The sequence below is a fragment of the Oncorhynchus tshawytscha genome, linkage group LG08 (genome assembly GCF_018296145.1).
Source record: "Oncorhynchus tshawytscha isolate Ot180627B linkage group LG08, Otsh_v2.0, whole genome shotgun sequence".
Lineage (NCBI taxonomy): Eukaryota > Metazoa > Chordata > Actinopteri > Salmoniformes > Salmonidae > Oncorhynchus > Oncorhynchus tshawytscha.
The window spans coordinates 56,484,925-56,507,112 of NC_056436.1; the positions used below are offsets into that span (position 1 = coordinate 56,484,925).

The window sequence follows — 22,188 nt, forward strand, 5'->3', positions numbered from 1 at the left end:
CTGTATCAGTATCTATACATTAGCTCATTATCCTTGTGTTGAGAGTTTATTCTTAATACTTTGTTAATATCAATGCCATTTTTATTGACAAAAATGTAATAAGCTAGTGTATTATGCTGTATTGTGATGTTTGTCTTTGTAAATGCATGGGGATTCCTCACTTGTTTTGTTTTCTTTAGGTACAGTTGTGATTCTATCAACCCGGAAGAAGCACATTTTGCTTCCGGCTACAGTTTCGCATGCAGCGAAACATGTCGAGTGGAGGAGGCTCCGTTGCTTCGCTGTGGACTGAAGTGAATCGCTGTGGACAGAATGGAGACTTCACTCGGGCCCTCAAAGCTGTCAACAAAAGTAGGATTTTGCTCTTGTTCACATGTTTGTAACTGTCAAGCTATGAGCTATTGTTTAAGGGCTGACTAGTTTGCTAGGCAGTTGGCTAACACAGCTAGCTACAGCTGTTAGCACTTAGCTAAAGCGTTAACAGAAATAGCAGAAATATGCAACTATACGTTACTCAAGCCAATTGCTAACTAGTTTCTGTTTATATTTGAGTAATTTTGCCAACTGACGAGTCGGAGTCGAGCGTAGATGTTGTTGAGGACAGTAATATCACATTTTGACCAATATTAATTATTCAACACTGTGACGTGTCCCAATTAGCTAACTATTAGCTTAGCCACACTATAGCAACTACCGTGCTAGACGCTTAGTTATCACTTTATTTTATTTAACCTTTATTTAACTAGGCAAGTCAGTTTAAGAAATAAATCTTATTTACAATGACGGCCTACCGGGGAACAGTGGCTTAACTGCGTTGTTCAGGGGCAGAACGACAGATTTTTACCAGCTCGGGCTGTCCCAGCGCTCTGACCATTAACCTTAGGCTACCTGCCGCCCCATCATACGGTATCTACCAGGAAATTGTGATTACTAGATTTGAGCAAAAAATATTTTTCCATGTGCACTTCAAATTGAGATTTTATTACGTTATAGATAACTAGTTTGTTAGCGTTGACCTGAAGAAAAGGTATACATTTGAATGTAAATTGTAATCCCGAAGTGCATTTCTTCCACAGTTTTGCATGAAGTCAAGGAAGACGTGACAGCCCTTCACTGTAAAATAGTTTGCCTAGTGCAGAATTGCAGTTTCAAAGAGGCACTGAATGTCATGAACACTTATTCAAAAGTACTTGGCAGGTATGTTGAATATGACAAATGACTATAAATGACATATTGTTAGATTTTGCATTACTACAAGATTATCAAAATGTATAAATACTTGACTTGGTCAGAGAAATTCCTGGTTGTACCCTTTTACAATGTTGAACACTTGTTTTTTTGTTCTTTCTCAGTGAGCTTATTGTGTTTGAAAAAGCCTACTGTGAGTACCGATTGAACAGAGTTGAAAGTGCCCTGAAGACCATTGAAAGTGTTTCAGAACAAACAGACAAGCTCAAGGAACTCTATGGCCAAGTGGTAAGACTTTTTGAAAATAAGACATTACATGAGTTGTTGCGCTGCTTGGCTGTCTACCCTTCAGTGGATAATCCTGCCAGCCACTGTAAACTGGCCCAATGTACTGGCCTCAGGTCATCACTAGTTACCTCAGCCACAAAGTAATAATTATCAAATTGTATTTGTCACACTGTGAAATGCTCACTCACGAGCCCCTAACCAACAATGCAGTTCAAGAAATAGAGTTAAGAAAATATTTAAAATAAAGTAAAAATAAAAAGTAATACAGTAGAATTACATAACAATAATAAGGCTATATATACAGGGGGCCCGGTACCGAGTAGATGTGCAGGGGTACAGGTTAGTCAAGGTAATTTGTACATGTAGTTAGAGGTAAAGTGACAATGCATAGATGATAAACAGAGAGTAGCAGCAGTGTAAAACAAGGGGATGGTCTGGGTGGCCATTTGATTAATTGTTTAGCAGTCTTATGGCTTGGGTGTAGAAGCTGACTTGTGTGACTGGAGGGTTTGACCATTTTTGGGGTCTTCCTCTGACACCGCCTGGTATAGTGGTCCTGGATGGCAGGAAGCTTGGCCCCAGTGATGTTTTGGGCTGTACGCACTACCCTCTAGCGCTTTATGGTCAGACACAGAGCAGTTGTCATACCAGGCGGTGATGCAACTGGTCATAATGCTCTTGATGGTGCAGAACATTTTGAGGATCTGTGGACCAATGCCAAATAATTTGTCTCCTGAGGGGGAAAAGGTGTTGTCATGCCCTCTTCACAACTGTCTTGGTGTGTTTGGACCTTGATAGTTTGTTGGTGATGTGGACACCAAGGAACTTGAAACTCTCCACCCGCTCCACTTGAATCTCATTTATGTAAATGGGGGGCTGTTTGGCACTCCTTTTTGTGTAGTCCACAGTCATCTCCTTTGTCTTGCTCACGTTGAGGGAGAGGTTGTTGTCCTGGCACCACACTGACAGGTCTTTGACCTCTTCCCTATAGGCTGTCTCATAGTTGTCAGTGATCGGGCCTACCACTGTTGTCATCAGAACTTAATGATGGTGTTGGCGTTGTGCTTTGCCACGCAGTTGTGGGTGAACAGGGAGTACAGGAGTGGACTAAGCACACACCCCTGAGGGAGCTGGTATTGAGGATCAGTGTGACAGATGTGTTGTTGCCTACCCTTACCACCTGGGGGCAGCCCGTCAGGAAGTTCAGGATCCAGTTGCAGTGGGAGATGTTTAGTCCAAGGGTCCTTAGCTTAGTGTTGAGCTTTGTGGGCACGATGGTGTTGGAACGCTGAGCTGTAGTCATTGAACAGCATGCTCACAGGTGTTCCTTTTGTCCAGGTGGGAAAAGGCAGTATGGATTGAGATTGCATCATCTGTGGATCTGTTGGGATGGTATGCGAGTTGGAGTGCGTCTAGGGTTTCATGGCTACCGATGTGAGTGCTACGGTGTGTTAGTCATTTAGGCAGGTTACCTTCGCATTCTTGGGCACAGGGACTATGGTGGTCTGCTTGAAACGTGGGTATTACAGACTCGGTCACAGCGAGGTTGAAAATGTCAGTGAAGACACTTGCCAGTTGGTCTTCGCATGCTCTGAGTACACGCCCCGGGTTTTGAGTTTGTTTTCCAGTGATTGCACGTTTGCCAATAGACCCGATGGTAGTGGTGATTTACTTACTCTCCTACGAATCCTAACAAAGCATCCCAACCTTCTCCCTCGGTCTCTCCTCCTTTTCTTCACACGAATGACAGGTATTTGAGCCTGTTCTCTGGAAAGCAGTATATCCTTAGTGTCAGACTTATTAAATCAATTGTGGTGACAACCCTGGCCTCCCCTTTTGTTCTCACCTTAGCTGTACCGTATGGAGCGCTATGATGAGTGCAAGGCTGTCTACACGGACCTGATCAGGAACTCCCAGGATGAATACGAAGAGGAGAGGAAGACCAACCTATCAGCAGTGGTGGCTGCTATGAGCACATGGGAGAAGGCTTCTCCGGTGGGTCTTCTGCACACAATTAGAACAGACTTCTATTTACAATGGTCCTCTGAGACACTTGGTTATTGAAGCCCTGGCATCCTTAATCTTCCCAAATGTCATTACACCCTGTTTTTGCAGGATGATCTTGGCCTGTCTGAGACTACATATGAGCTGAGCTACAACGCTGCCTGCACTCTAATTGGTCGAGGCCAGCTCACGGAGGCTCTGAACAAACTACAGGAAGCAGAAGGTCAGGGCCACAGACGTACTGCAATTCATCCTGCTACATAATGTAGCACTTAAGGTTTTTGTCCAGCCCTTTTGTGGTTAATGTTGACAATTTTCTATTTTTTTTCCAGAGCTTTGTCGGGTTTTCTTCTCAGAGGATTCGGTGAGTGCTCTATGCCTGTGAAATATATATGCCCACAATGTCATGGCTGAGCGTACAGACAGAAATGTCACCAACTTTTTTTTCATGTTTTGAATCATAATTGGCTTGTCTGGTTCGTGCAGGATATAACTGAGGAGGACGTTGAGTCGGAGCTGGCTGTCATCCACTCCCAGATGGCCTACATTATGCAGTTACAGGGTCGGACAGAGGAGGCGCTGCAGCTCTATAACCAAGTTATCAAGCTCAAGTGAGTGTTCCTCCAAAGTGGAATCAATTGAGCCATTACATTCCATTGTAGCTGATGTGTAATTGTAGGCACAGGAAAAGAATAGCGGAAGAGGTGTCTCATTTAATGTTTTTGTTGAATCCTAGGCCGTCAGATGTGGGACTTCTAGCTGTGACTGCTAACAACATCATTACGATTAACAAGGTGGGTACATGCATGAATATTCCCTGTACTGCTAGGAACGACTAAACATTGAAACAGGCTTTGCTGTTATTGACCGTGTTCTCTTATTGTTTGAACCCATGGTTTTGATCCTGGGCCAGAGCTTGTTGCTCATATCCCTTTTTTCTCCCGCAGGACCAAAACGTGTTTGACTCTAAGAAGAAGGTGAAACTGACAAATGCCGATGGCGTTGAGTACAAGCTGGCCAAGAAGCAGCTGCAGGCCATTGAATTCAACAAAGCCCTGTTGGCTATGTACACTAACCAGGTATCGGATTTGAGTACATTAACTCTTCAGTTGTATTTTTACACGTAGTTATACACAGTCTGAATAGGTTAGATTGGTATTCCAAACAGTCATTGATGACGTGCGTTACATTATACCCCACAGGCAGACCAGTGCAGAAAGCTGACGTCAGGCCTCCAGTCCCAGAACCCAGGCCACCCGCGGCCAGTTTTGATCCAGGTGGCTCAGCTGTGCAGAGAGAAGCAACACTCGAAGGCCATAGAGCTGCTTCAGGTACTCACTGTGGGCCAAATCCTAACTTGAGATAAGTGTAGTTGATGTATGAATATAAATAGGACATGGGAGGCAAAGGAAAAGCTTTCGGAGTGGCGCAGCGATCTAAGGCACTGCATCGCAGTGCTAGAGGCATCACTACAGATCCGGGTTTGATCCCGGGCTGTGTCGCAGCTGGCCGCGAACGGGAGACCCATGAGGCGGTGCACAATTGGCCCAGCATCGTCTGGGTCAGGGGAGGGTTTGGCCATGTTGGACGGTGTTTCCTCCGATACATTGGTGCTTCTTGCTTCCGGGTTAAGCGAGCAGTGTGTCAAGAAGCAGTGCAGCTTTGCAGGGTCGTGTTTCGGAGGACGCATGGCTCTCGACCATCACCTCACCCGATGTCTGTGCGGGAGTTGCAGTGATGGGACAAGACTGTAACTAATAATTTGGATATCACAAAATTAGGGATAGAGGGGGGTAAAAAGTGCGCACACAAAAACTAAATATCTTCCTTATCCTGCAAGTATAATGCTAACTGTGTGATTTTGTTTTTAAAGCGTTTCTCAGACCAGCACCCAGACAGTGCATCTGGTATCAAATTGACGATGGCACAACTCTATTTGACTCAAGGTAAACTTCTTTCCAAATCCCTTTTTTTGTCACTGGGTAAAACCCCCCAAAAATAAGCCTATTGAAGATAAATTGGATTAGATTAGTGCTAAACATTGCCTTTACTGATGCCTGGTACTGCATTTAATTCTGTTGTTTGCGCATATGACAGACTACAAGTTAACCTCATAATAAATAAATGTATCGGTGTCTTCTCCAAAGGTCACGTTACAAAAGCATGTGACATCTTGAGGTCGATCGAAGATTTCAAGCACAAACAAGGGATGGTTAGTTTTTATACTCTTCTATTGCTCTTAATCTAATCATAGATGTAACATTTTCTGAACAAACATTACAAGGATCATAAGACTAAGAAATTGACATTGTTTCACAGATCTCAGCTCTGGTATCAATGTACAGCCACGAAGAGGACATCGACAGCGCAATTGATGTCTTCAGCCAAGCTATTCAGTACTACCAATCTGAACAGGTATTATACCCCTTTGACATGGAATGTGACGTCTTGAAAGCACCTCGTCTATGGCATGTTTGTTTGTCTGAAAGGGTACACTATGGCTTTTTAAATGCCACCACGAAACCTTCTCTGCAGTTAGTTTTGAAGTGCCACTGAACGGACATTTAACTTGTCAGTAAAGGAATTCCACTTCTGAAGCGGGACTAACGTCCATCACTAGGCTACCAGAACTGTCAATCAAATTATCTTGTGCTGCCTGTGCCCACCCTGCTGCCTGCATGCAGACCACTCGCTCCTAAGAAAAGTACTTTGACGTTCATTAAATACAATGACTTAACAATACATTTAGTAGAAAGAAAACACATCTATGTACCCTAACATAAAAAAACATAAATCAGCAATGTTTGTTGTTGTCAGGGGAACAATATTGAACATCCTATGCAGGAGCAGAATTCTGCTTGGAAAAGTTGGATGCTTCTGATGATGCCCTTTTAAAAAAATGTCTGAAAGGTTATCAACTGTCGCTATCGACCCGTTACTAGTGGCTTCCAATGTATGAAAGGGGTATAAGTAGACGAGCACCTTTTTAGATTCATCACGAAGTCGATGTAACTTTGAAAATGTGATGCCATAGTAGCGCACTTACTTGTCAACTGTTGTCTTCTGCCATCCCAGCCTGGTTCCTCTGTTCACCTGGCGCTCGTACGAGAGGCCGCTGATTTCAAGCTGAAGTACGGACGGAAAAAGGAAGCCATCAGTGACCTGGAACAACTGTGGAAGTGAGCAATGTTCTGTTTCTGTTGTGCGGTGGTGATGCTGGTGAATATTTTGCTTGCTCTAGTCTTGATATTCAATGTAATAACTAGTCCCCTTCCCGCTCCACAGGCAAAACACCAATGACATCCACACTTTGGCACAACTTATCTCGGCTTATTCTTTGGTGGATCAAGATAAAGCCAAGTCGTATCCTTTCTTTGCTCTCGGTATTTTAAACTATACATAAGTATGAGTCTGAGTATTTGAATAACTATCGCTGATTAGTGCAGCTTTAAATTCAGTCAAGGCATTTTTTAAATGTTTTATATTTTTATAACCATTGTTATCATAAAGTACATAGAACTGGCTAGTAAATGGAAAGGCATGTTATATCCTTAGCCCTTTGTCCCAGCCTCAGCAAGCACCTCCCCTCCCCTGAAAGCATGTCGTTCAACGTGGACGTAGATGAGCTGGAGAACTCTCACGGAGCCAACTATGTCAGAAAGAAGGCTGCTAAAGTAACAGGGGAGAACCCACCCAAAGAACAAGGGTGAGGAGACCTGAAGCTTTTTAAAACACTTAATTAAGCTGCATACTACCTGTTCTACACATTCTGTGTACATAGGCTTTCTCTCACTATCAATATTATCTCTCTCCACAGCCAGGGGGATGTTAAAAAGAAGAAGAAGAAAAAAAAGAAGGGTATTGCAAGTTGTGTTGTATGTGAATATCTGCATGCTGTGTGACCCAAATAATTGTTTTATCTGATTTACATAGTCATTATCTCTGAATGGGATGGGGAATCACTGTTTTTCTCCTGCCTCTGTTTAGGCAAACTGCCCAAGAACTACGACCCAACAGCGAACCCTGACCCGGAGAGATGGCTGCCCATGAGAGAGCGCACCTACTACCGGGGCAGGAAGAAGGGCAAGAAGAAGGAACAAGTGGGAAAAGGCACGCAGGGGGCCACGTCAGGAGCTGCATCCGACCTGTGAGTAATGCATCCGTGTCTCTTATTGTTGGTCACTTCCACTAACACTTAATATATATGAGTCTAATAGTTTAATTCAGGAAAAATCAACACAGACCTGTCTGATTCCCGATTTGTTCATGTGGGACCTTTTTATATACAGTCGTGGCCAAAAGTTTTGAATGACACACATATTAATTTTCAACATTTTCTGCTTCAGTGTCTTTAGATAATTTTGTCAGATGTTACAATGGAATACTCAAGCATTTCATAAGTGTCAAATGTTTTATTGACAATTACATGAAGTTGGTTCAGAGAGTCAATATTTGCAGTGTTGACACTTCTTTTCAAGACCTCTGCAATCTGCCCTGGCATGCTGTCAATTAACTTCTGGGCCACATCCTGACTGATGGCAGCCCATTCTTGCATAATCAATGCTTGGAGTTTATCTGACTTTGTGGGTTTTTGTTTGTCCACCCGCCTCTTGAGGATTACCACAAATTCTCAATGGGATTAAGGTCTGGGGAGTTTCCTGGCGATGGACCCAAAATATATTTTGTGTTCCCCGAGCCACTTAGTTAGCACTTTTGCCTTATGGCAAGGTGCTCCATCGTGCTGGAAAAGGCATTGTTGGTTACCAAACCATAGTTGGGATAAGTTGCTCTCGGAGGATGTGTTGGTACCATTCTTTATTCATGGCTGTGTTCTTAGGCAAAATTGTGAGTGAGCCCACTCCCTTGGCTGAGAAGCAACCCCACACATGAATTGTCTCATGATGCTTTACTGTTGGCATGACACAGGACTGATGGTAGCACTCACCCTGTCTTCTCCGAACAAGCTTTTTTCCGGATGTCCCAAACAATCGGAAAGGGGATTCTTCAGAGAAAATGACTTTACCCCAGTCCTCAGCAGTCCAATCCCTGTACCTTTTGCAGAATATCAGTCTGTCCCTGATGTTTTTCCTGGAGAGAAGTGGCTTCTTTGCTTCCCTTCTTGACACCAGGCCATCCTCCAAAAGTCTTCGCCTCACTGTGCGTGCAGATGCACTCACACCTGCCTGCTGCCATACCTGAGCAAGCTCTGTACTGGTGGTGCCCCGATCCCACAGCTAAATCAACTTTAGGAGACGGTCCTGGCGCTTGCTGAACTTTTTGGGCGCCCTGAAACCTTCTTCACAACATTTGAACCGCTCTCCTTGAAGTTCTTGATGATCCGATAAATGGTTGATTTAGGTGCAATCTTACTGGCAGCAATATCCTTTCCTGTGAAGCCCTTTTTGTGCAAAGCAATGATGACGGCACGTGTTTCCTTGCAGGTAACCATGGTTGACAGAGGAAGAACAATGATTCCAAGCACCACCCTCCTTTTGAAGCTTCCAGTCTGTTATTCAAACTCAATCAGCATGGCAGAGTGATCTCCAGCCTTGTCCCCGTCAACACTCACACCTGTGTTAACGAGAGAATCATTCAAACATTCTGGAGTATATGCAAATTGCCATCATACAAACTGAGGCAGCAGACTTTGTGAAAATTAATATTTGTGTCATTCTCAATGACAGGCCACGACTGTATAGTTAAACCGCCCTAATGTTGGAAACAAACATAATTATTATGTTGTCATCCAGAGTCATTATGTTCCTAGCTATGGCACACAATTTTACTTACAGCAGGTTTTTAAAGGACCAAAGAGTTTGGGCTGCTTCGTGTTTTCATTTTTTTCAATGGAAAAAAAATGTAATACTGGTATTGTCACAGCTTTACTTTTTACCCTAACCCTAACCCTGTTGCATTTGGTCAGTAACACATTCTTCTGTGTTTCCAGGGATGCCAGTAAGACTGCCAGCAGCCCCCCCACCTCCCCCCGGCCAGGGTCAGCCCAAGCCTCTGCCTCCACCTCGGCCCCTGCTGCCAGCAACGTGGTCCCTCCACGACAGCAGAAGCCCGCTACTGCAGGGCCAGGGGCCCGCAAGAAGGCCCCTCAGAAGAAGAAGAAAGGAAGCAAGAGTGGCTGGTAGACTGGAAGAACGCTGCAGATATGGAGCAACACATAGGCAACCACCACCACACGGCCCGGAACTCACAGAATCATGTGCTTTGTCATTTAAGTTGATTAGCCTGTTCTTTTTTTTTTTTTGACCACAAACATTGTCCAATTTGTAGTTGTTGAATAGGATGCGATGAATTGAGTAATGGGCATCAATTCCCTGCCTGGTTCTTTCACTTTTAGATTTTTTTACACAGAAACAATTGTCAGAGAACTAATTTAAATGGCCAGAGACCTTATTTGTTTGTTGTAGGCAAGTGGGTTCTCTAGTTATAATTTGTATCTTCTGTGCAGAGGAAATATACTGTTGTTTCTGTTCTCTGACCCTGAGTTTTTGGAAACTGTTCTTTGACCGTAAACTAATTTCCTTGAGTTGCCCACTGAAAAGGCAAGCTTTGTATGCAAAAGTTAGTATATATTTCTTTCCTGCATTGGTTTAAAGTAAAAAGACAATTTTTTATGATTATTGGGTAGCAGTACGTCATTTGCGTATTGTTTTAAGGAAAATGATGAAAGCAAATGATTTTGGCCAAAATGTGTGTCCCATTGTTATGTCTTAATAAATAGGCTTCCTTAACTGAAACGGATCTTTGTGTTAATTTTGTCGTTGGAAAGTTCTCAATTTTTATTTTACCTTTTATTTAACTAGCCAAGTCAGTTAAGAACAAATTCTTATTTTGACAGATTTTTACCTTGTCAGCTCAGGGATTTGATTTTGCAACCTCGGTTACTAGTACAACACTCTAACCACTAGGCTACCTGCCGACCCATCAATGATGTGTATATACAGTGCTAATGGAAAGTATTCAGACCCCATGACTTTCAACATTTTATTACGTTACAGCTTTATTCTAAAATGTATTAAATATTTGTTTTGTCAATCGACACACAATAACCCATAATGACAAAGCAAAAACGTGAGTTTTATATTTTTTGCATACCTTATTTAAAGACAACCATCTCTGCAGCACTCCACCAATCAGGCCTTTATGGTAGAATAGCCAGACGGAAGCCACTCCTTAGTAAAAAAGGCATATGACAGCCCGCTTGGAGTTTGTCAAAAGGCACCTAAAGGACTCTGACCATGAAAAACAAGAGTCTCTGATCGGATGAAACCAAGATTGAACTCTTTGACCTGAATGCCAAGTGTCACGTCTGGAGGAAACCTGGCAGTATCTCTACGGTGAAGAATGGTGGTGGCAGCATCATGCTGTGGGGATGTTTTTCAGTGGCAGGGACTGGGAGACTAGTCAGGATCGAGGGAAAGATGAACGGCGCAAAGTACAGAGAAATCCTTGATGAAAACCTGTTCAGGACAGCAGACTAGGGCGATGGTTCACCTTCCAACAGGACAACGCAGGAGTGGCTTCGGGCCAAGTCTCAATGTCCTTGATTGGCCCAGCCAGAGCCCGGACTTGAACGTGATTGAACATCTCTGGAGAGACCTGAAAATGGTTGTGCAGCGACACTCCACATCCAACCTGACAGGGCTTGAGATGATCTGCAGAGAAGAATAGGAGACTCTCCAAATACAGGTGTGCCAAGCTTGTAGCATCATACCCAAGTAGACTCGGCTGTAATCACTTGCAAAGGCGCTTCAACAAAGTACTGAGTAAAGGGTCTGAATACTTATGTAAATGTGATATTTCAGTTTTTTGCAAAAATGTCTAAACCTGTTTTTGCTATGTCATTAAGGGGTATTGTGTGTAGATTCATAATGGAAAAAAACGATTTAATTAATTTTAGAATAAGGCTGTAACGTAACAAAATGTGGAAAGGGTCCAGGGGTCTCAATACTTTCTGAATGCACTGTAAATCCTGGATTTCTATTGTATTTATTGGCCAATGAGAGGCTTTGAAGCCACTGGTCAGACATATTGGCACTCTCAGAAGAAGCCCTTCAGAGGAATAAATGGAATTCTACAGTATTTCAATTCAATGTTTCAAGGACAAAAATACATGTATTGTTGTAGTGGGGACAGTAACATTAGTACTTATTAAAAAAAATGGCCATAAAGGATTTTAGAAATAGTTTTATGTTTAGCTCACAATGTAATATAAGTATGCATTAAAGGTGTCTGTACTAAAATAAACATGTCAAAAACAAATGTAGAGATTAATAAATGCATTTCTAAAGCTTCTAACATATTTTTTTACCAATTGAGTGCTAAGATGGAAGCAGGGTGGCTTCAACACAACCCTCCCTGTCAGTCTAGTGTATATTTGTCATTAGTTTTTACCCTGTTTTTTGGTCATTGAGCATCTCATCAGCATTGTTCATCGGCATTGAACGCAGTGTGCCCTCTTTGATATCAAGCGCTGCCTGGTGGACTTACTATGGAAATGCAAACAAGAAAGAATAATTTAGCTGCATCATTCACGTTGCTGATTTTCTATATGTTATTTTTCAGTCCTACCTTTGAAATTGTGATGCTACTACTGCGTTTAGACAGGCAGCTCAATTCGGTTATTGTTTCACTAATTGGACCGTTCAGATCAGCTCTGAAGAAGATCTTATGTAAAAGATGGAACAAATATCAGAATTGTGCTGCCTGTGTAAACGCAGCCATACACCCCCTTGAAGGTACTTGTATAAAGTCTCTACATGTCAATCAAACTGATGAGCCGAAACAACTCTCGAGAAGATTAAGTCTTCTCGGCAGTTCGAGTGTAATGTAGCAGTGACTGGCTGCATTGTAGAACGTTCATATCTTGCGTTTGATGTTTTTTTATTTAGAAAATGTATTATATTGTATCTCTATATATTCATCTATTCTAGCTCCTGTAAACATTATTTTCTGTATGCGCCTTAACGTTACTTCCTGTGTGCTCTAAGCCCCCGGATATCCCCTATCGATCGCATTGAGAGCTTAATCTACTTGTTGTAACTGAGGGGATGCAAACTTATTGATACGTAACGATTATCACGATGTATAAAGACATGTGAAACAGTTCTCCGAGATTTCCTAACATTGTTTCGAACATGCCTGTTGTCAGAGAAGCTGCGGTCGTGGGTCTTGCTCTTGCAGTAACCGGAGGAGTTGCGTATGTCATCTGGACTTATGCGTCTTCGGGGGAAAAGCCAAAGCAAGAACCAGAGAAAATAGGAAAGCAGACTAGGAAAAAAACTGCACAAAAAGCACCAGAACCCGCACAGCAAACACCAACAATCGTAACAGAGGTACTTTTTGTTCGTATTATGCTTACAAAATGTATATTTTGAGGCACGCCTACTTGACGGATGTTTGTGGTTGCTATTGGAAATTACCTCACCGCCACAGAAAAGTACTTGTGAAGATATTAAACAAGTTAGACTTTTCAAACTAGAGACTTGTAAACTAGAGGCAAATATCCTGTGCAGTTTATATATAAATAGGGTCCATAGATAGGCAATATATCTATATACAAGGGCGCCACTTTGGTTTTAGAAGTGGGGGGAGGCATAACCTGGCGGAACCTTTTGGGGCGTCTAAAGCTAATTTCCTGCATTTTTACATAATCGAATATGCCTTCTCTATTTGAACAAAAAGTAATTAAAAAAATGCCCACAGTTATCAAGCTAGGTGAGAGGTCATTATTAAATATGTTTAAGTGATAAGACTGAACTAGGTCAATATTTTATATTTTATTTCCAAACATTTTCCTTGGGAATTGAAAAAAATGAATGGTGGGAACTGGGAAGGAAATTGTGTTGGGAGAGAGTTGAGTTAGACTGGTGTGGGTCGGGTGTGCAGGCTGCTTGGGCTGGCTGGTCGGTTTGGCTGAAATTTGATATTGAGGATGTCTTAATAAAAACAATCAAAAGTCTGTATTGGTTGTTAGACTATTGGTTTAAAATTCACCTCTGCTCCATCACAAACTGATCTTCCCTGGCTGTTTGACCCTGCTGAGACCCCTGTCACCATCTGATCCATGCTCTTAACTGACTTGCCTAGTTAAATAAAGGTAAAAATAAATCAATAAAAGATGAAGCATGACAAAGAATTACCTTAGTGTACATTTATACAGTATATTATCGAAGAATAGAATAAATGATCCAATAATGGAAATTACCATTATTCCCAGATCCTAGACTGTAGCTTTAAGCTTAAACTGCTGTTTTGTAGCTATGCCCATCCAATATAAGATGGAACTTTGTATCATTCACTGATATTGTTAATATACTGCGGAATTCACCTGAGCTCTGTAGACTGTTCTACCCTGGCTGTGTGACCCTGCTGGGACCCCTGTCACCATCTGATCCTACTAAGACATGGTGAGCAGTGTTGTGTACTGACTGTGCACTCAAGGTCTGCGGGCCCCGACAGAGATCATTGTGGCACGGTCTGCATTTTTCATTTTGTGGGTGGTCAGATGGATGACTTTTGGATGAAAGCATTTTTGTATCCACCGATTATTTGGAAACGGTCCTCTTTCTGCTTTGTATGCGTTAGCCTACCTATTGTATTAAAATCACATTTTTCGCATTATTCACACACACAGAATTCGCTGCTTCAAGGTCCTGCCATTCTTAAGTGGCCTACCTCTCCTAGTTGATAATGAGAGTTCAAGTACGCTTAGTATGTGTGGTCTCATTGAAATAGAGTAAGCTGCATACGTGGGTGGGGAATTACGTGGCAGTTAATTAATTTAAATATGAAATTAACTTAAATATGATTAGACTCTAGTTTACTAAATTGTCTGTAAATGAATAGGCTTGATAATGGAGTAAAGGAGGGTGCTCAACCAATGTGAGTCGACGTGCAATCAAAAAATGGAATCATCATTGAAAAAGAAAAGGCACAACTCTCACATTAGTTAGGCTACAATGGAGAGCGAGCGTTGCACCTTTTCCTTTTCAATAATGATTTATTAACCATTTATTTGTCTCTGCCTGCAAAGTGTCTTCCTAAAAGCTAGGCTATATCCTACAGGCCTATGAAAAATGTAATACGTGTCGCTGTCATCATTCTTGCTGCATCCAGTTCAGTAGACATACCTGTGAGATCAGGTGTGGTCTCAATTAAATAGAGTAGGCTATAGCCTATACATGGGCGGAGAAGCACGGGCAGTTATCTTTCCAAGGAAATGTACTATGTTGCCTCGAAATAGGCCTAAATATTGATCATCTGCTATCTGACAGATAGCTAGAGGTTAGAGCTGACCTGGCTGTCCTAGCTAATAGCTAACGTAGCTAATTCATTCACGTCAGTTGAGAGGGGATGAAACGTTACATGTCAGTTACAATACTAGCTCAGCACTGCAAAAAAACACTTGTTTTTTTTTCCTGTTAAAAGTTCAACCGCAGTTACCTTGCCAGCTACATCGGTCAACTAAAGAGTATCCCGTTTCTGCTCTGCTTGCCTTTACAACTCGGTGAACGAGCGCAGTTACAGAAAAGTATTAATATGCAATGTTTAAATATATTATTATCCGGGTTGTGTTAACTTGTGTATCTGGATGTGCTTTTATTATTATGTGCCATCTTAGACAAAGGCCACGGGAAAGCAAGTCCTGGTGCTTGGCCTCGAAGGGGCAGGGAAGACCAGCTTGCTTCACTGCTTTGCCTCGGGGAGTCTGGAGCAGGATGTGACCCCAACACAGGGGTTCAATGCCGTCTCCATCAATAGAGAGGACCTGCAGATTGAGTTCCTAGAAAGTAAATGCAACTTGCACATGAAAATATTGAGTACAGTTACTGATTATCTGGATGACCAGGATATGAAGGACTAACATGAGTTCATCACTCGATATGCATTCATAGTATTTTCTTGTGTTTAATAAATGTTAAAAAATGACTTACTGCTCTGATGATACCTTATGGTGAAGAAATGAACTAAAAACATGCCATCTTTTGCAGTTGGTGGCACAGAGAATCTGCAGCCCTATTGGAAGAGGTACATGTGCAAGGCTATGGTGCTCGTATTTGTGGTGGACTCTTCCAACGCCGCCCAGTTCCCTTTGGCTAAGAAGCATCTCCACGAGCTGCTCGAAACCGACCTCTACCTTCCCTTAGTGGTACTAGCCAACAAGCAGGTGAGACTGACATACTGATTTAGGGCTTGCATCTCAATTGTCTTTCCTTGATTCCTCACGTCTTCTCTCCTCGCCTCCTTCTCAAAACGCGTTGAAGGGGAGTGTCAGAGGGGAGTAACCTTGGATCTTTTTCAAGAATTTTAAGAATGAGATGAGGAAGGACGTGAGGAACCCAGGACAGACGTGAGACCGAGCCAAGAGTTGCATTTCAAAAGTCTTGTGGCGTTTCCTTTCCTCGTCGCCTCTTTTTCATCCTTGTGAGATACTGCACCTGCTCCAGTGTCTCACCTTTGGTTTGTTCCCGTTATTCCCCTTATCTCCAGGATAACCAGGGGGCCTGCAGTATCACAACACTCCATGAAGCTCTGTCCCTGGAGGAGGTGGGGGACCAGCGCAAGCTCTTCCTCATCGGCACCCATGTAAGGAAGTGGGACACCGAGGTGAATTCTGCTGTGCAGGACGCACGGGACCTGATCATTCAAATGGTGCAGGATGGTAGATAGACTCACCATCTAGTCATCAGCTATGAATGTCCCACTGGCTGAGAGGTGATAGGTTAGTTTAGTTTCACCCCGCCCTGGCTTGCCTTCATTTGTTGTTGATAGCACTAGCTAAAATCTCTACTGACAGACTGCATGATAGTGAAAGGCCTCATTCACATCCAAAGAAGCCATAAGCTGACAAGGTTCTTATGGTCAAACTCATTCACTGGCAATTGTATTAGCACAAATGAACAATAGCACAGAGTTTTATCATTTACTTGCCTCTGTAGTTTTTCACTTTCAGACACAATAATTCAAGGATGGGCTCAACATCCTTACCTATAGGGATTGAATTGATAATGCTTTGTTGTTATCAAATATTATTCTCGTAGAGTTATGTACAACTTGCAGAGCATAATGCAGGTTCATTTTAGACAAATGGCTGTTAGGTAGTATGTTGAAGACCCTTTTGTTGTACATAGGATTATTTTTGTTTATATTGCATAGGAAAGTGATGTATTGACTATATTGTCTTAAAGGGACCTTGCTACATAGTTATATTTTCTTAAAACCGATGTGATATTTAATTAAACAAAGCAAACTGAACAATTCCAAAGTATCATTTTTCACTTGTGTCTGGGCATTTGGCTAACAATGTTTTGCCTTGGAGTAGGTTGAAGTGTTTACATGCACTAAGGAATAAATCTACATGTGAGCACAACATGTGCTACTCATTTTCATGTTCACCACTTGTAAAACTACCGGTATAATCTTGAGTAATAAGCCGGTATGAAGTGCACTACAGAATTTCAAAAACCAATGGAACAATTATTTATGGCATGACTATAACAGACCTCCAAACTGTTTCTGTCATTTATGCATAAAATACCTAATTTTTCCCCCACTCTTTTTTCTGTTTTGTTTCACCTGGTGATGTAAATAAAAACCTGGTTATAAATACCTGCGTGGCTCAAATTGTTCTCTATAGGCTTATGCTGACATTTAGTTCTCACTCCTCCAATATAAATATCTATATGTTTATTTTTGGAGTTAAAATACATCTAACCATAAATATTTATGTCATTGTTGACCTCCGATATCACTTTTCATTTGAAATCCTGTATCGGAACTCTTAAGAAAGAAGATAGACGCACTCCCAAAAGGGGCTTGTACACTCCGGTTTCAACCCGCCACACTCAAGTAGTCCACTCCTGTCATGTGATAAGTTGCTAGGGACTCCCAATGCCATAGCAACAACACAGACCATTGTGACCCAGCAGGTGAATTCAACTGGGTACATTTATAATGACTTTCCATCAGGCAGATATGGTATCTGGGAAAAAAGGTACGTATATGGTGGGGACCATGTTGTCCGAATGCTTATGTTGAACACCATTTTAATGTTATCCTTAAATTTTTGTCTTTTTAAAAAAAAAATAGAATTTCCATTTTTATCATAAGGGGCTAAACCCAATTGCGAATTATTCTCTGAACAATCCTCTCTTTTGTAGGACTTGAATCCAGATCATGTCCATCAAACAGGTGCACATCTTTTCTTTATGAATTCCTTGCTTTCAGATCAAACTGATGTGCGAAAAAAAGTAAGGTACTACAACTACTGTCCAGTTGTTGGTTGTCTTTGTATTGTCAAGATACATTTTAACAGGGAATAATGAAATGAAACATTCTTGTAGGATTCTGGAACTTGCACAACACAAAGAAAACAAAACAGTGTGGGTCACAACACCTTGGTAAGTAGGCTACTTTTTGAGTATTGGTATTTGCAAATAATTATATGCTCATTACATTTTACATGTTTCTATGACAAGTCTATCAGTTGAAAAAAGAAAACATTAAAGCAAGTACTTTTTTTGTTTATACGTTAGCATTCATAGTGGAGATGTTTATTTGATTTCCTCATTGATCTAGTCCAAAGCTTACCTGGGGCAATCAGGAGTCAATATGGCCTCTGTCTTACTCAGCGCTGGGTGCAGTTCCAACAGAGAGAATCCAATACCTAGCTAAGCACAAAAGAGACTTCTCAGCATGGGAGGACCACCTGAGGTAATGTATGTAAAATAATTACACCCAGGCTGAACATTATTGATGACTCTCAAAAAAGTATGAGCCAACAGTTTGACTAAAAAAGCACTGTAAGTAGGTATACTCGATACATTACCATTTTATTGTGCAGTGTCACCACAAAACAGTGAAAATGTTTGCTAAGTCTTATATTGGTCTGCTCCATAAGCTTGCGTAATATACAGTGCATTTGGCTCTGAGCTCAAGCGCAGGAAATGGTCCTCCAGAGTTAAAAGGGATGTTAAGGCTACTTGCCAATTTCCTGCATCCTCATTGGAGGTGACTGCTACAGAGATGTCAATTTGAAATCGAGAAATGTCTGTTCGTCAGATTTAGACAGACATGTATTAGATAATACAAAAAAAAGAAAGTAGGTTATCATTCAGCTGCCAAGCTAAACGTGCAAGCAACATTAGACAAATCATTCAATCAAAATTATTCCTAGGAAGCCCTGCCTTGTAAGCTATTTGTTGAATTGAAGAAGGCAGCATTTGCCAGTAAGTGAGAATGAATGGCCAGTTTGGCCACAGGCAAGCTGCCATCATTGTTTCTGTGCTCATTGAATTTATGTTTTAATGTGCTGCAGTTTGTTTTTTGTGTGGTTTTGACAGAGAAACAATGCCCAAGTGTTCGAAGTGGTTGTAGTTTGACCACATAACCTCACCAACCTACTAGAAATAGGAGACAGATATTTGGCATTCTTCAAATGTTCAGTTTATGACTAAACCATTAAGTCTAATGAGATTACAGAAAAGTGAATTTAGCTGCCTGGGTGCTGCCTGCAGGCAACAGAGGTGGTATGTCACCCACACAATGTGTCATGATCTATATCTCGCATAAATGTGAAATGAAATTGTTCAGGTTCAACACAGTCCGATCTGTCTATTCACCCCTCTAAAACGTTGCATCATTAGTGATGCATTTAATCCTTTCAATTGTCCATTGAGACAGGAGGTTAAGTTTCTTACCCTCTGGCATGATGAGACTTCTTTTAGTCCAAAGAAATGGACGGTAATTGCTTGTATTTTCCTGCAGGAAAGACGAGGAGGTGATCTCCTCCAGGAAGACATTACGTTCTTCCTCCAAGACAGCCCAGTACGAGCTCGTTGTCCGCCTGTCAACACCCAAGACCAGGTCCCGAAGCTCCCAAGAAATGGGGTAAAATCCCCAAGAAAACGTGACTATAACAAAATGTGCCCAGTCCACATTGTTAAATACTAGAGTATACGCAAGCATGCCACTTGGCCCAGATCCTCCTTGGCCTAAGAAGCTGATATTTTGACATGTGTTATTTCAGTTGCGAGTTGTGGCTCTGGGAGAGAGAGGAGACGATGATGAGATAATAGGGGTTATTGTCCAAAGGTCAGGCCCCTGGGACATTCAGAGACGGCCACGGAAGTCCTTTTATAAATCTTAAAGCGCAGCAGCGCACATTTGGCCTCAAGCCTTCTAGAAAGGACTCTCAGGCCTGCACACTGGAGCGAATGTAAAAAACAATATGCCTCTTTGTATTCATGCCTCTGTGGAGCACACTCCCTTGGGAATGGTCTGAAAAGATGAGGTTTTAGTTCAGGGCAGAGGGCTATGTTGGGGTGTTTGTGTTTGTTTTATGGTGATCTTGCATATAGAACTATTAGAATCTCTGTGGTTCCACAGTCCTCCTCACACGTCGTGTTGTGAGTACAGCTGCCCCATCTGGCACATAGACCCCAGAGTGAAAACTGCTGAGACCACTCCACGGCTACTACAGCTAGCCAATCCCAAAGCGAACCACCTCAACTTCAAAAGCAACAGGGAGGTAAGTGCCTAGAAAGAAAGGTAAGTTATTTATTCAGTTCAGTGTAATTGAAAGTGTTGCCAAAGGTGTATATCAAAGGTTTACATTTGCTGTACCTTTTGGATAACATTTGGATAACTTATTCAGAACTGGAGGGGGGGGGGTTGCCTTCAAGGCTTGAGGTCGTTTTCACAATTGCATGTTTGATTGGGAAACCATACATAAGTCAGTGATTCATCTTTTACTTCTTTTTCTTTTTTGAAGAAAGTGGAGACATACATTTCCTATGCTGCCAAAACAGCCCAGACCACTCCCAGGCTGGACCAGCTCTCGCTGCCCAAGTTGAGGGACAGTAAAATGTTCTTTGAGCGAGGACATCCAGAGGACTCCATTTGGCCAGTGAGCTCATCGCCTTTACTGTCACCCACACAACACGCTGGAAAACAGTTAAATTCATAGACCTAGAATAATGCTCTGCACCAATGTGTAACATTGTCTCAATGTTGTTGTGATGTGCACTTTTTTTTTTTTTTCTATAATTTGAAGAAAGATGCGCCGTGAGAAAGAGTATGCTTTCAATTAAGTTTTTTAGATCCTTGGAGAGAACTCACTGAAACATGCATTCTCAACAGGTGTCAAGGAGAGCCCGTCAGGCCACAGCAACTTCACGACTTCAAACTCTATCAGCTCCTAAGGGACTTAATAAGGACTACATCCCTCTGAGAGACCTGCCACCTTTATGAGCTTGCTTCTCCGTCAAGGTCCATGTTGGTGCACAATGTACTAGGAAAATGGCCACTGAGAAAAATAAATGGGTACAGAGTACTCAAAGGGTCTCTCATAAAACAACGTCTGTGCTTTTTAAAAATCTGTTTGGCGCCAGAGCCGAGATGGGAAAACCGGGCGCTTTTGTCCCCCACTGGTTTTGCAATCATGTGCATTGAGATGTGTTGCTTGGAGCTCTTTTTGACGACATCGAAGCAATACATTACATTTGTGTTTAGCAAACAGCCAAACCAAACTGTTGCTTTGCTCCAGTAGGCTCTCTTTCCAGAAGAATGTGTTTTCATCTTTTGAAATGAGAGCAACGGTATGATAAAAGGATCCACATGTGTTTCGACATTTCAATCATTCTGGGTTCTCTGTTTATATCAAAACCACCTGTTGTAAAGATTCCTCGCGTGTTTTCCTTGAGATAGTGAAATCTCATAGATTGATTCAAAAACCATATTCTCGCCCCAGGAGCTTTAAATGTCAGCCTCCCAGTCTATATGACCACTGTTTAATTTACAAAAGGCACCGTGACCTCTGTTTGAAATACACCGTAATCCCGGTTACACTACAGGCACATGTGAGCATTACCTAAAAGTGGACACAATAGCTTTCAATGGGGCTCTGTGGATTTAGAGTGGTGCGGGAGGTTTGGTGGAGCCGCCATGAGTGTAGGGCCCGAGCGGACAGGCGAACAGACCTCGGAGGCTGGACTTCAAATCAGATCCAAGTGTCCAACTGGGACCTAATCTTGGATAAGCCAGCAATGATCGTGACCTTGGACTGCAGGATAAAGAGGGATAGAGTGGAAGGTGGAGGAGGGCGAGGAGGAAGGAGGAGTGTCATGACCGTTGGTGCCTCCCACTGGTTGACTCACTTCCCATGGGGCACCTGTTCCTACAGAGGAGCTCTGATCTATGCTGCTGGTTAACTGTCTGTGTGTGGCAGCCAGCTCTGACACGTTCATCAAGCTCCAGCTGACACTGATAGGCTCTGAGTGGGGTGGCTGTCTCACTGTCTGGATCCCGCCAGTTACATGAGATGTTGACGCTTGCAGAGTATTAGTGAGACTGATCTGGTTTTGGCAGAGAACTGCAATGCTATATTAAACTACACTTTTTATAAAGGGCTTCTAAACGGTCCGTAATTAGTTTATAGACAGTTCATTATGGATGTAGTAATTGGTAATAAACTGTTTGTGTAAATATATCCCCTCTTTAAACACCTGAATGAAGATCACATTTTTAACTACTGGGTGAAACTAGCTACTTTCACATTTAGCCACTTAAACCCTATGAAGAGCTGTCTGCACACATCTATTTCCTATCAACTCTTCACTGCCTAAATAGTTAAGTATGCAAACAAATGTCATGGTCCATTTTGTGTCTTATCGGCCTTGATTGATCTTCTCA

At 42.2% G+C, this 22,188-nt stretch overlaps 3 protein-coding genes across 3 annotated transcripts; all 3 read left to right on the forward strand.

Moving 5' to 3' along the window:
- The first annotated feature begins 199 nt into the window (after positions 1-199).
- LOC112256291 (signal recognition particle subunit SRP72) lies at positions 200-10,232 on the forward strand. Its single transcript, XM_024429439.2, has 19 exons — positions 200-351; positions 1,077-1,197; positions 1,353-1,476; positions 3,328-3,471; positions 3,592-3,703; positions 3,813-3,844; positions 3,967-4,091; positions 4,217-4,274; positions 4,428-4,559; positions 4,683-4,811; positions 5,354-5,426; positions 5,628-5,692; positions 5,800-5,895; positions 6,556-6,659; positions 6,766-6,843; positions 7,049-7,186; positions 7,298-7,338; positions 7,468-7,627; positions 9,428-10,232. Exons 1-19 carry the CDS (start codon positions 240-242, stop codon positions 9,618-9,620), a joined length of 2,037 nt encoding a protein of 678 aa, XP_024285207.1. The 5' UTR covers positions 200-239; the 3' UTR covers positions 9,621-10,232.
- Positions 10,233-12,298: 2,066 nt separating this feature from the next.
- On the forward strand, positions 12,299-17,106 carry LOC112256290 (ADP-ribosylation factor-like protein 9). The gene is made up of 4 exons (XM_024429438.2): positions 12,299-12,830; positions 15,119-15,287; positions 15,489-15,664; positions 15,988-17,106. Exons 1-4 carry the CDS (start codon positions 12,633-12,635, stop codon positions 16,165-16,167), a joined length of 723 nt encoding a protein of 240 aa, XP_024285206.1. The 5' UTR covers positions 12,299-12,632; the 3' UTR covers positions 16,168-17,106.
- A 555-nt stretch (positions 17,107-17,661) lies between these two features.
- Positions 17,662-21,932, forward strand: LOC121846910. Its single transcript, XM_042325655.1, has 7 exons — positions 17,662-17,688; positions 17,841-17,897; positions 18,076-18,210; positions 19,264-19,386; positions 19,885-20,026; positions 20,270-20,404; positions 20,638-21,932. The coding sequence occupies exons 4-7, from the start codon at positions 19,382-19,384 to the stop codon at positions 20,746-20,748; spliced, it is 393 nt and encodes a 130-aa protein (XP_042181589.1). The 5' UTR covers positions 17,662-17,688; positions 17,841-17,897; positions 18,076-18,210; positions 19,264-19,381; the 3' UTR covers positions 20,749-21,932.
- The last annotated feature ends 256 nt before the right edge of the window (positions 21,933-22,188 follow it).